Source organism: Terrapene carolina, unplaced genomic scaffold (assembly GCF_002925995.2).
Source record: "Terrapene carolina triunguis isolate 2854851 unplaced genomic scaffold, T_m_triunguis-2.0 Scaffold130, whole genome shotgun sequence".
Classification (NCBI taxonomy): Eukaryota; Metazoa; Chordata; order Testudines; family Emydidae; genus Terrapene; species Terrapene triunguis.
In genome coordinates this window covers 2,000,602-2,013,260 of record NW_020664481.1, presented here as the reverse complement: position 1 = coordinate 2,013,260, position 12,659 = coordinate 2,000,602, and the positions used below count along the sequence as shown (strand labels likewise).

Here is a 12,659-nt window from a genome sequence, read left to right as displayed (position 1 = left end):
ACAAACACCTTTACAGCTAAACAATAGCAGGAGAGAGATTTTCAGACACAGAAGAGGAAGGCTAGGAGTGTTTTCTAATGAGATGTAGCGAAAAGATGAAATGTGCCTGTTCCTGTGGGCAGGAACTGCAGAGGAGAAGGTGCTCACACACCACTGGCATTGGGACTGTGGGAGCAACAGAGAGAAAACTGAAACAGACACAGCTCATGAGGCACAAACAAGGAGGGACTCTGCTCCATGTTGTGAGATACTTGAGGAGAGTGCTGGTACCTCTTTTCCTATTTGTCAAATGAAATATCTGACACCCCCCCTCCCTGCCAACTGCTCCAGCTGTGCATCCTGCCTATTACTGACCCAGTCAATGACTTGTTTCTTGTGCTTGCTGGAGTAATCCCAGGGCCACAGTTTTGGAGCCATTATCAGGTCTTGAAAACAGCAGCCCTCACTATTCAATGCGAAGACCAAAGCACTCACTCTGGCTCCAACACGGCCTGGCACTTAAATGCAAGGTGTGTTTACATTGTCCAGTTGCAATTCCTGCTGTAGTGGAGTGTTTGTTCAGGGAGTTGCCCCCTTCACCTGCTGGCCGCTGAAATCCAGCCCAGGGCCCTTGTGACAGAAAGCTGTTAGCAGATGGCCTCGATCCAGTTCCTAGTGGACAGATGTCCATCACAAAACCCCTTACAAAAATGAGGACTAAGTGGTGCCTTGTTGGCAGTCTCGGCAGAGAGGCTAAAAGACTGAATGGGCCTGGCCACCCACCCAGCCTGGGGGACGGAAAGGGGGCGTGACCCCTTCAGGTCAGGGTCAAGGTGTTTGGCAGGGTGCTTGCATTGCCACTCTCCGTACTGTCCCCGGACAAATAGACAAATTTGGGCAATAAAAAAAAAGAGCCATGTCCACTCTACAGCCGTAAGGAGACAGCCCCTTGACCCAGGACTCCAAGGAAATGGGCATGGTTTAAAAACTGTGGCTCATTAAATTCTCTCTCCCTTTAAGCCCCACTTGCCTCTCCATTTCCCCCACGCTCAGCAGCTGTTCTCCTGGACTATCCCTCCCACCATCGCATCTTCCTCACTTCTGGTTTGTCTCCTGTGCCTGAAGCATCATTTCATTCCTCCCCTCTCAGCCCTTCCCATCACACCCTCTGGCTGCTTCCGTCCTTGATGTTGCTGGCAACTGGACTGGCCAAGGCCTTCCATCCCAGTGGCACCAGTCCACATCCTAGAACTCACTCCAGCATGTGACATGGGCCATTGGTATTCACTGGAAATATGGAATCATCCCTAACTTAGTCAGTCCTATAAAATTCCATAGTATCGGCCAGTCTAATGGAGACCCCAATCATCTGGTTTCAATTAAAGTGTCCTCCACAGCCAGCACGCTTATTCTTTGGCTCTATCACCTCTGATCTGCTACTCCCGTATATTCCATTCCTCTCCTCCCCCCGACCCATATGAGAGAGCCCCTGAGGCATGTGCACAGACTCGACAGGGGAGAAGAAATCACATGTATAGTTTAAACTCAGCCCCTGAACCGAATGAAAGGAGCTACAGAAGAGAGGGTTTCTCTAGGCAGAAACCATAGGTGTGGAGCCCGATTGAAATGGAACACTTAACGTTTAATGAGTGATTATAAACCTTCTGTGCAGGGGCGGCTCTAGCGTTTTTGCCACCCCAAGCACGGCAGGCAGGCTGCCTTCAGCGGCATGTCTGCAGGAGGTCCGCTGGTCCTGCGGCTTCGGCGTACCCGCCACCGAATTGCCACCAAATCCGCGGGACCGGCAGACCTCCCGCAGGCATGCCGCCGAAAGCTGCCAGGCTGCCGCCCTCGCAGGGACCGGCATGGCGCCCCCTGTGGCTTGCCGCCCCAGGCACGCGCTTGGAGTGCTGGTGCCTGGAGCCGCCGCTGCTTCTGTGCCAAAGAACTGCACCCCTTCCTCCCCTTGCTCTATACTGACACCTGCACCATGACAGCCCCACAAAAATACATCCTCCAGGGTGTAGAGATTTGGGGGCTGTGCATCCTTGAGAGAGGATCCTCGCCCTTGGAGAGAGAAGTGTTGTTCCCATGATACTCACAGTTTCCAAAGTGTGTGGGGGGGGCAGAACTTTAGTCTCAGTGAAGAAATCTTAAGCTCCTGCCTAAAGCATTGTCCTTTTGCATACTGCAGCGTTGGGGAAAGGGATCCAAAGCATTTCATTCTAGAGCATTCATGAGTGACAGCGCTGCATCACAAACCATGGTCTGGGAAATGTTCTCTGTCACCAGAGCTGCAAAGTACAGTGGATGTCGAGAAATACCAGCCTAGAACCATAGCTGTGGCGGGTAGTACGTGCTGAAGAATAGAGTGCTAAGTGCAATAGATGATGGCACAGCCTGATGCCAAGCAGCCAAGCCCTTCCAAGCATCACTTCTGAGGCACTTGGGAAGTGACAACAAGCTGTGTTAACCTCAACGGGTCCTTCCAGCTACCGTGCTGCAATTGGACTGCACAGCGCTTGGCGACGTATTCATAAGGAGAGGAGAAGTGCTAGACTGTCTGCTACCACTGACACCGGGACACCCTGCAGAGCAGGCAAGTTTCACATCCTCACGCAGGCAGCGGTAAGACTACTGGCCAGGCGCTGCTCTCTTTAAAAACAGCAGTTTCTCAACATAAACCAAACTTGCCCCAGTGTATCTAAGTGGAGAAAGCACCAGGGCACCAACACTCTGCCTCTGGCCATGAGTGGCTAAAACCCACGCCAGGCAGATATGCTGGCACAAAAGCCCTTTCTTTCCTGCAATACAGGGTGGTTTTCCAGTCCCTCCTCTTAAAGCAACACTAACTTGATCTGAGTTGCCCCAAGATACATCCACTTCCTATCCCCTCTCAAACTGCCTCTGCACAGAGCCCTGTGGAGACAATGAGGGATTCAGCCACTTGAGAACTGGGCAGAGTCAGTAGTTTGACTCTCATTCTAATACCATGGAGATGAACTTTGACCTGAACTCAGACTTCCACCCCTTATTTACTTTTTTAAAGCTAACATGTTTCACGGAGCTAGCACAACACCCCTCCTTACCAGCCTGCCTCCTCCCACACATTCCATGCTGCTCAACTTTGACCTTTCTTAATTACCTGCACTACCCAGGCAGATACCCCCACTTCTCCCCTGTGCAGCCCATTCTCACTGCTGAGTATCCAGCCGCTTCTTGGATCAAAACCACTCCGAAACGTGTAACTCAGCTGAGTGCTTCTGGCTAAGAAGCCCATATTCCAGGGCCTCACCATGCTCCCTTGTCCGTCCCTCTGCACCTCCTACATCTTAGAGTGAGCACTCTGTGGCAGATTAAATCAGTGCTCAGATCTTGTATGTGATGTAACTTCTGATTCTAGCCCTGCCAATGAGTTCAGCTGTAGGAACAAGTGTGTCCAGCGCATGTCACGGTGACTCCGTTGCCTCTTGTCGCAGGAAGAGTCTCTTATCTCATTATCTGGATTCATGAAAAACTTAGAACAACATTGCGATGCCCCAAACCACAGAGCCCTTATCACAACCAGCACCTGCAACAGAGTATCACCAGACAGGTACCCTCAGCAGCACAGAGAGAGATGGAAAGTACACTCGTTCCAGGTGGTACCAACAGGAGGGGTCTGACTCCAGTGCAGTCCCTGTGCACGTGCTGCTATGAAATCCAGCCCCCAGGTGGGACACCTGATCGAAATGGAGCAGTTAAAGATGTGCAAGTCCTCCCTTCCCCTGCCCCACGGGCATCAGGAGCACTCACCATCCTCCTGGCTGTGGAGATTCTGAGGGCTGCGCATGCTCTCGTCCTGACTGGGGCTCAAACTGGAGTTAAGATGCTGGTCAGCCGAGATCCATGTGGAGTCATTCATATCAAAATCCTCGCTGCTCACCGATGTCTCATCCTAAAAGCGAACAGGAAAGGGTTAAATCTGCGTTGGTTTTGAAGCTCCTGACCACATCCCTTTGGGGGTGCAGCAGCTCCTGCATCCCCAAAGAAACGTGTTCACCTCCTGGCATTCAGGGACTCTGAAAATAGCCCTTCCCAGCATGCTCTGGGCTAGGTAGCATTTCCCCTGCGGAGAGCACCGGTGCTCTGCTTCCTGTTTGAAGACGTGCCTGAGGAATGGCACAGTCTGTAATTGAGGACAATTAGAAAGAGCTCGCATCCTGTAGGAGCGGATGGCTGAGCCCTGGAGTTTACCCTTTCATCTCCAGCGACACTGCAGTGTGTCCATGGCAGATAAACGGCTGTGCCGGTGGCGCAGACAGGGTGTGACTTTGTTAAAATGGTTTTGAAAAGTACTAGACCGAACGTTGTGTTTTAAAAACAAAAAACGCACACCCAAACAATATCCCCACCATTTCTCTAACGGAGCAGGAAGGGTCAGGCCAGATCAGCCACTGGAGAAAATCTGCAGACCAGCTCTGACTTCCATGGAGATATGCCTATAGTGTGGACAGGGTCTAAGAACCTGCAGCCTACCGGCTTAACCCCTGGCTTTCAGCATGAAACTAGGATCTTCACAGGCCCTTGGATCTGCCTGCAGATTCCTCGGACTCTTCAGCAGGGCCGGGGCCAGAGATCCCAAAGAAGCCACAGTAACACCATGAAAGTGATGCAAACGGGACCTGGGGGGGGAATAGCGAGCCCAGGCACAATCCAGAAACAGCTGTAGAACCCCCATTTTCTGGGGTCCTCTACAGGAAGGGATGTCTAACAGCAGAGAAAAACCCATGGAGTTGGGTAAGCCAAGATGTGAGCTGGAGGCTCTTCCACTCTCCAGTACAAGCATGTATGAACCACATGCATCACCACGATAGAGTGAAATGCACCCTTGCAATTTGCGCCAGGAGTGAGGCCTGCATTTTTTTTTTTACAAATAATGCTCTACTCACTAGTCCTGCTGCTCTGAAAACTGCCAGCTCTGAGGAGGGAACGAGCCATTTCTGAAGTCATGGACATCCTCACTCAGCAATGCCACACTGCCTTTCCTATGGCATAGATTAAATTCCTCTCTCCCACTCCCACAGCTGAAAGGACATTCTTTCTCTTCCTCCTTTCTAACCTTTACTGTGCTTCAAGAGACAGCCCTTGGATAGCTTCCAGAGCCAAAAAGGTCAGCCACTGGATTTCAAAATCATCATCCTTATAAAAGCAGCCGTGAGATTCTGAATGAAAGGAGCAGCTAAGAAACCTCAGAGCGGGGCCTTCCAAGCCGAGGCCACAGCCACACAGTTATGAAGGAAGCACCGATAATATGGGGATGTGTAACGCATTTGCTGTAATGGTTCCTCTATCTGCCTCTTCTCTTGTTCCCTCCCAAAATAAGACAGACCCCATCCAACACTGTGGGCTGGAGCCACTGAACACGTGCCCAGAGCCACTTTCTGCTTTAGCTACTACTGCCTTGTATTTAAAACAACCTTTCACGGCTTGTAGCCTCTCCATGTCCCTCCAGCGTCTGAGCACTGGACAAAATACCAATCCCCACTCCTCTTCCTTGCACCAACTGAATGCCCCTCCACCAGCACCTGCACCTTGTAAAGCTGCTCTGCCTCCGGCAGACTTTTTTTTTTTTTTTTTTTTTTTTTTAATTGTGAACAAACTTCTCTAAGAACAGGTTTGAACTTTCTTCCTTCCTTGTCCCTGAAGAGCCATCTGCTCACTCAGGGCAGGAATTGCTGCCTGCTCCCTCCCCCAACCCCCTCCTCACTGAGTTGTGCCTCAGAGGGAGTTTCCTGGAATTTACAGCTTCTGTACAGCCTCAACTTGAACACTTGTAAAATCCTACACAGGCAGAGCTACACCGTATAACCACATGTGCACTCTCGCACTATAAGGACACAGGCACACTCATGCTCACATGCCAGTGCTACAGCACACAACTTTCAACCAAGCATGGGCATACACTAATAGAACCCAGGCAGAAGCATGCTCATGCTTACAGACCTATGGCAGCTTGGTTTCAACAGGACACACACAGAGTAAACAGAGCACTTTTTCTCGGCATTTTGGCTAAGAGCCATACAACTTTTCTCTCTCTGTCTTCATTTCCAATTCATGGTTATAACATCATTTTTGACAAATTCGGCTGGGGACTAATAATGCCTATTCAACACTGTATGTGTTCTATGACTTTAAATATTCTCTAAAAATTTTAATCTGATACCCTTAGTTTCATGATAGGTAATGTATGTCGACACTGCAAAAAAACAAACCAGAACAACAACCCCCCTCTGGCAGTGAGTGTCAGAGCTGGGTCTACAGATCCAGATAGGCAGGGCTCACACTACAGCGTTAAAAATAGCAGTGTAGATGTTCCTGGTTGGGCTCTGAGACCCACTCCCCTCCCTGGGTTTCAGAGCCTGGCTCCAGTCAGAGCAGGAATGTCTACTGTGCTACCTTTAACACTGAGTACCTGTAGACTCAGGCTCTGAGAACTGCTGCCGTGGTGGTGGTGGGTTTTTTGGGGTTTTTTTTGTCAGTATAGACATACCAAAAATATCCTCCTCTTACACACAGACTGAACTGGAAGGGGATCTTCCACTGCTAACGTTTTATATATATAAATTGCAAGCATTTATAGGGTGCCCATCACCATGGTATTTGGGCATCCTTACAAAGCTTAACCTGGAACAATTACCTCAATTAGACAGACTAAATGCCCAGATCTCCTGCTGCTCACAGCTTCCCATCCGGCCAGTCCACTCCACAGCAAGAGAAGGCCTGGGCCCGGAGTGCATCTTGCAGTGCTGAATGAAAATGGCCAGGCCCATGCTTAAGAAAATGTCTTTAAGGGGCAAATTCTAGAGGAGACTGCCCTGTCTCAGCCCCCACACGCTCACCCACAGGATACTGGGTTCTAGTACAGATGTACAGATGTATGTTTATGCACACATGTACATATAGCATCTTTCCTATCCGTGTATTGTGAAATACTGGATTTCATATAAAATCCCCTCAGTACAATACATTGGCCTGTTATCCAAAGCATTAATTTACCCAAGAGATATCGAGCAAGAAACTGACCCAGCTGTAAATGACTGAAGTCCAATAAGACTCAGGGCATGATTAGCAGTCTCTAATATGACCTATCAGCAAAACGAGCATGCTATTGAGGTGGAACTTTGCAGAGGCAGGCATCCTCCTCCATTAATTCTATGCTTATCTCCGCACCTTTTTCAGCCTGGACCTGCTGCATAAGACTCCAACTGGGAGAACAAGAGCGTTTACATGTAAAGACTCCCGCAGGATTAACTTCCTGGCAGCAGTGCCCCGTTTCCGCAGCATGCAGATCTAGCAGTGTGTCCTGCAGCACGGCGGTCCCCCATCAATACCACACCGAAAGCCAGCAATGGGAACTGCCTCTTGGTAGCGTCCAATCAATACATCACCCAAAGCGAACTCGTAACAGTGCCCCATCACAACCCCACACAATGACCCGTGAGACGTTCCTTACAGCAGCACACAAACAATGCTGCCCTCGGTGCTCTTCCAGTCTTTCTCTAAACTGCAACACAGCCCAGAGTCATGGATGTGAGATGTAGCATCTTCCTTTGCTGCCTTGCTAACACAAGTCCTGGCTTTAGCAATTGAAGATGCCCCTTAGCAGTATCCTGTCACTACTAGCTACTACTCCAACTGCCACCCGTGCAAACTTCCTCATCAGAGTATCCTGTCAAAGCAAATAAGGCCCAGAGCTCTGTGACTTCCTTGCAATGCCCTATCAATGCCAGCAATGACTCCTGGCAGTGCCCTCCTTATGGCAGCGAAGATTCCAGTGATTTGAGACCCATCCAACAATACCCTACAGCTTTTTTCCCCAGCTATGACTCCAGTAATAACTTCCATTTCAGATTGTGTGAGAGGGATAATTTTTCTGGCTGCAGCACAAAAAGGCTTGTGCACCCAAATACACAGTATGGTGTCAAAACTAATGAAACGAGCAAGTTCAAAATATCTGATGGAAAAATCCCCTCTTAATTTTGCTCTGAATACCAATCCTGTGACTGGACAGTGGAGATGCTTATTGAATCCTCATCAGCTTAAGTGACATTTTTGAACAGCAGCACCAGCTACAATTCAGAGCAATACGGTAAATATACTCTGCCCTTCCACTCCCTTTCAGCCTGCGAGTCAGGCCGCTCATTCTTTTCCTCTCCGGATTCTCAGGAGAATTCTCTCTGCTAATTTCTTCTTTCCTGTAAACAAACTTCAAATGAAACTTTCATTATAAAAAGAACACAGTCCATTACCACAGCCTGGCTCCAGATTTGCCTTCTCTTCACCCGTACCATGCCAGTCATGACACAGATGAAAGCGACAGCAGCTGCCCTAATCAGCTAGCACAATCTCCTTTTTCTTTCTCTCTCTCTCTCCCTCCTTCCTAACCTAACCTTCCTTCCTCCCTCCCACTCCCTTATCCCTCCCCTTTCCAGCTCTCAGGAGAGATCTTCTCACACTGCAGTAAAGTTCTATTGCTTCATTTCTAGTGTTCATGGGATTGCATGATTAGGGGTCATGAAATATTCGTGCAGCTTCTTTTCTGAAAGGCAAAGCAAGTGCCTGTCGGGTATATTCACAGGGCCACACCCAAATATGTGAACAAGGACTCCAGGCACAGCGAGGGACTTGGAAAAACATCACTACTACTCTCCTTATCTCCAGTCCAATATTCACATCTGCTCTACAGACGGATTTGGTCTACACATGTATTCTAGTTAGCAAAAGAAAATGCATGTGCAATATTAATACTTTGCACATCTATAGTCGCTTTCATTCAAGAATCTTCAAGCACTTTATAAGCATTCGTCAATTTTAAGCCCCACCATTTCTCTTTGAATTAGAGCAATAGTATTCCTACTTCAGAACTGAAGAAACTGAGTCACCAACAGCTGCAGTGACTTGCTGAAGATCTCAGAGTGAGTTGGTGGCAGATCCAGGAACAGAATCTAGATCACAGAACTCCATCTTGTGCTTTAATCACCAGACAATGATTCCCTTTTTCATGAATAACCTTTTCTCTGAAGAACTTCTTAGAGAACAACCTTTCACACCACAGGCTGAAACTGAGCGGGGTAGGAAAGCTTTTCTTATAACCTGCCTTGTAAATATATGCAGGCGATATCAGTAACCTGCTTATTTTACAGGTAGGCTCAGTTTCTCTGGAACTGGTTTGCAAATGCCTCCAAAGCCAGTTACACCCTCTATATCACACTTTATTTTACAGGATCTGAGAACCATTAATGCGGTGTTGCTTATTTTCTTTTTGAGGTTATCTGGTTTTATTTAGAAGTATATCCCTACTTTTTTGCCATGACACACTACCCTGGCCTGTTCTTTCTGTGGACTCCAGAAACCAAAATCTAGGGTGGTGATTGTTTACTTTAAGGGAAATATCAATTGCTCAACCTCGATCAAACAGGTGACAAGCACAGTCACCATATGCCAGTGTTAGTTTGACAGTAGAGTCAGCTACCTTTTTAGAATCAACTAAATGTGGCATGATTGCCTGCTTTTGTAGCTGCTTTACCTGTACACATCAGCAGCAGCAACTTGGGAGAATGCTACCAGAATATTGTCTTGAAGGACGGCACCTCCTGTGGCCACCTTGAAGGTAGTATCAGTCTTGGGGAATCCTCTACCAAAAGGGTAGCCTTATCTCCATGTCAGCAAGCATTAAACACAGCCTTCTGAGCATGCCAAGAAGGTATTGAACCACATCTGACCCTAACTTAACCACTTCAGTCCACAGAAAGGCTTAATAATGGAAGATAAAACTCCTCAGGTCAAAGGCACTGGATATTGTAGCAGCCAAATAATGCACCACAGAGCCCAAGAAAGCTAAAGTATTGTTGATTCAATTCAGTTTCAGAGTTAGGAATCTATGAGATCTGGTGCCTATTTCTGTACATTACAAACCAACACTATATTACGAATGCCCTTCCTAACAGGTTGACTAGAGTTCTTATTTACAGTAAATCCTGTTATTCTCTATCACACAAGATCATTCTCTTCTAGGGGGCAAAGGGAAGGAAGCTGCTTAGCCCTTGCTAGGACATGAAAAAATAAGAATTCATTCTTACTAGTTCCCCAAATCAGGTGAGACAAGACCTAGCTGAATATTTTACATGAAAAGGGAATATTCATGAGCTCTGTTGTCTTATGTTTTCCCTCCTTCCTAAGATCTTTCTTTTCTTCGGGGAAAAAGACCCACAAGAGAGTGTTACTAAAGAGCACATGCACATTCCAGATGTCATTACCCAAGGCAAGGAGGAGCAGGCATTCTTGCAACAGATTCTGAATTTCTGCCCTCTGGGTTGGGTGAAATCTTCAGGTGCTCTTGCTGTTCATTTGGGAGGTGCTGAACAAGGAGTATAGGACAGAAGTTGTCAACCTGTCCTATACTCCTTCCTTCCTTGCAGAGTTCACATTTCACACTGCAGTGTCAACCTCGGGATCCGCAGACTATGTCTAAGATTTCCAAAGAGGTCTGCATCTCCATTTGAAAATTTGTAGGGGTCCGCAAATGAAAAAAGGTCGAAAAGCCACTAGTATAGGATACTGAGGGGGAAAGTGTGAATTTTCCAAGTAACTACAGCTACTGCCAGGTACTATTAACATTATATATTTCTGAATACTCTGTTGAAGGTGCAAGTCTTCAATCCACCTTCATGGAAACAGACCTTGGTCAAAATCAAACTAGCATTTGATTTTATATGAAAGGACATGATTAAGTCTCCTAGCCCATCAATCCCTCAGAATGAAAGGGTACTTTAGTCTTCCATGGACACAGTAAAAAAATATCAAAAATGTGATGGTCTGAGTATAGGGGTAGTAAAGAGATGTTGCCAGGTCCAACCTAGACCCACAATGAAAGGATTGTGAAAACACATTTTTGCACAACATATAATCAATAGGAACATTTTGGTCAATATATTTTCATGGCAGTGGCAAACAGGGCAAAAACAGATTCCAACAATCCTTCCCCTATCCCCAGTTTCCCACCAAAACAAGGGAATATTGGCCTAATACCTGAGAGTGTAGAAGTGAAACTGGCTAGGAACTATGAACAAGTGAAATTTACTATCCTTTTTCCATTGTATAATATGAGCCAAATACAGGAAACAAGCAAACTGCCTAAAGAGTGAAAAGGTTGTTTGTTTGTTTGTAACATTATTTCCCATGTAGTGTCTGCACACACAGGTAGGTCTCAGATCTATGCAGTGTGAAATGTGAACTCTGCAAGGCAGGAAGTTTCATTCTTTCCATTTATACTGATCCAAATCTATGTAAATAAATAGATCAGTAAGGCAAATCCGTCTGAGCATGTGTGTAAATAGCTCCAGCCCTGGCAGGCAGGGGTTCAGCACGAAGCAGGGATTGACCCATAAGTAGGGCTTTACCTCGAGGGAGAAAGCTATTTTCAGCACAATCCCTCACCAGAAATGGGAGGAAAATCAGGCGCAGAGACAGCGACATGTTAGAGCCCAGAGCCCCTGCTAGGTGCAGCAGCGGGATATTAGTCTTGTGCCCTCTGCACCAGGGAAAGGGAAAATCGATGTTTCAGAGAGGGAGAAAGGTTCCCTGTGAATTAATGGGTCTGTAGCTTCCCCCATTGATCTGCCTCCTCCCACTTTCTTTCTGTGCTTTTGTGCTCTTCCGGGGAAGAGGGAGGCTGCTCTCCCGATAAGGGAAGGACGCTCTAACCTTAACCTTTCTCCAGGAATAATGCGAATTGGAGACGCGAATGAGAACTTCCCGGGAAACCGGAGCCGGGAGGGAGGAGCAGCCCCCGCCAGCCGGGGTCGGTTTGAAACCGGGGCAGATGGAATCAGAACGCAGAGGGGGAGTTTAAAAAACGGCAAAATCTCTTCCCCCCCCTCCCCCGGCACAAACGGGACCACGCTATCTGCCCGCCCCTAGGCCGAGCGGTGCCCCCCCCCCGGAACCCCGCAACCGGCACAGGACACTCGCCATGCGCCCCGCAATCACAACCGTACCCCGCAATCCCCCCCGCGCCAGTCCATGACCCCCGCAGTGCATTACTGTGCAGGGTGCACCCCCTCCCCTTCCCTGCAACCCCCTCACCACACGGCACCCGCCATGAAACCCTTCATCCCCAACACCCAACCCTTCCTGCCAAGCCCATGCAACCACCTCACCCCCGGCCCCGTCCAACCCCCAACGACCTGTGACCGTGCACCCAAACCCCAGGGACCTGAGCACAGGCACCCACCATACCCCATCCACCCCCCGGTGCACACATCCCCAGCAACCTTCCTCCATCATCCAATCCCGGGTCCTGGGCAAACAACCCCCGCAACAGCTTGTGCACACCCCCAACGAACTCGCTGCAACTCACGCCAATGAGCTGTGCACCCCCCAACCCAAACACCATCCACCCCACTGACCTGTGTGCACCTCCAACCCCACAGTGTAGTGCGCAACCTTCAAATACCACCCCCCAAACCCCCTAGTGATCTGTGTGCACCCCCAAACCCCTCCAACCCCCACTGACCCCCGTGCGCCCCCACCCAACACACCCACTCCCACTCCCAGTGACCCGTGTGCACCCCCAACAAAACACGTCCAACTCCCAGTGACCCCTGTGTGCCCCTAGCAAACCCCTCAACTCCCAGTGA

General features: G+C 48.6%; 1 protein-coding gene across 1 annotated transcript in view; it reads right to left on the bottom strand.

Moving 5' to 3' along the window:
* The window catches only part of NOL4L (nucleolar protein 4 like), a 35,849-nt gene that overhangs the window by 22,459 nt on the left and 731 nt on the right, over positions 1–12,659 (bottom strand). The window contains exon 2 of the mRNA XM_026652734.2: positions 3,775–3,916. Within this exon, the coding sequence (XP_026508519.1) occupies positions 3,775–3,883 (109 nt within the window). The 5' untranslated portion in view covers positions 3,884–3,916. The remainder of the gene's footprint in view (positions 1–3,774; positions 3,917–12,659) is intronic.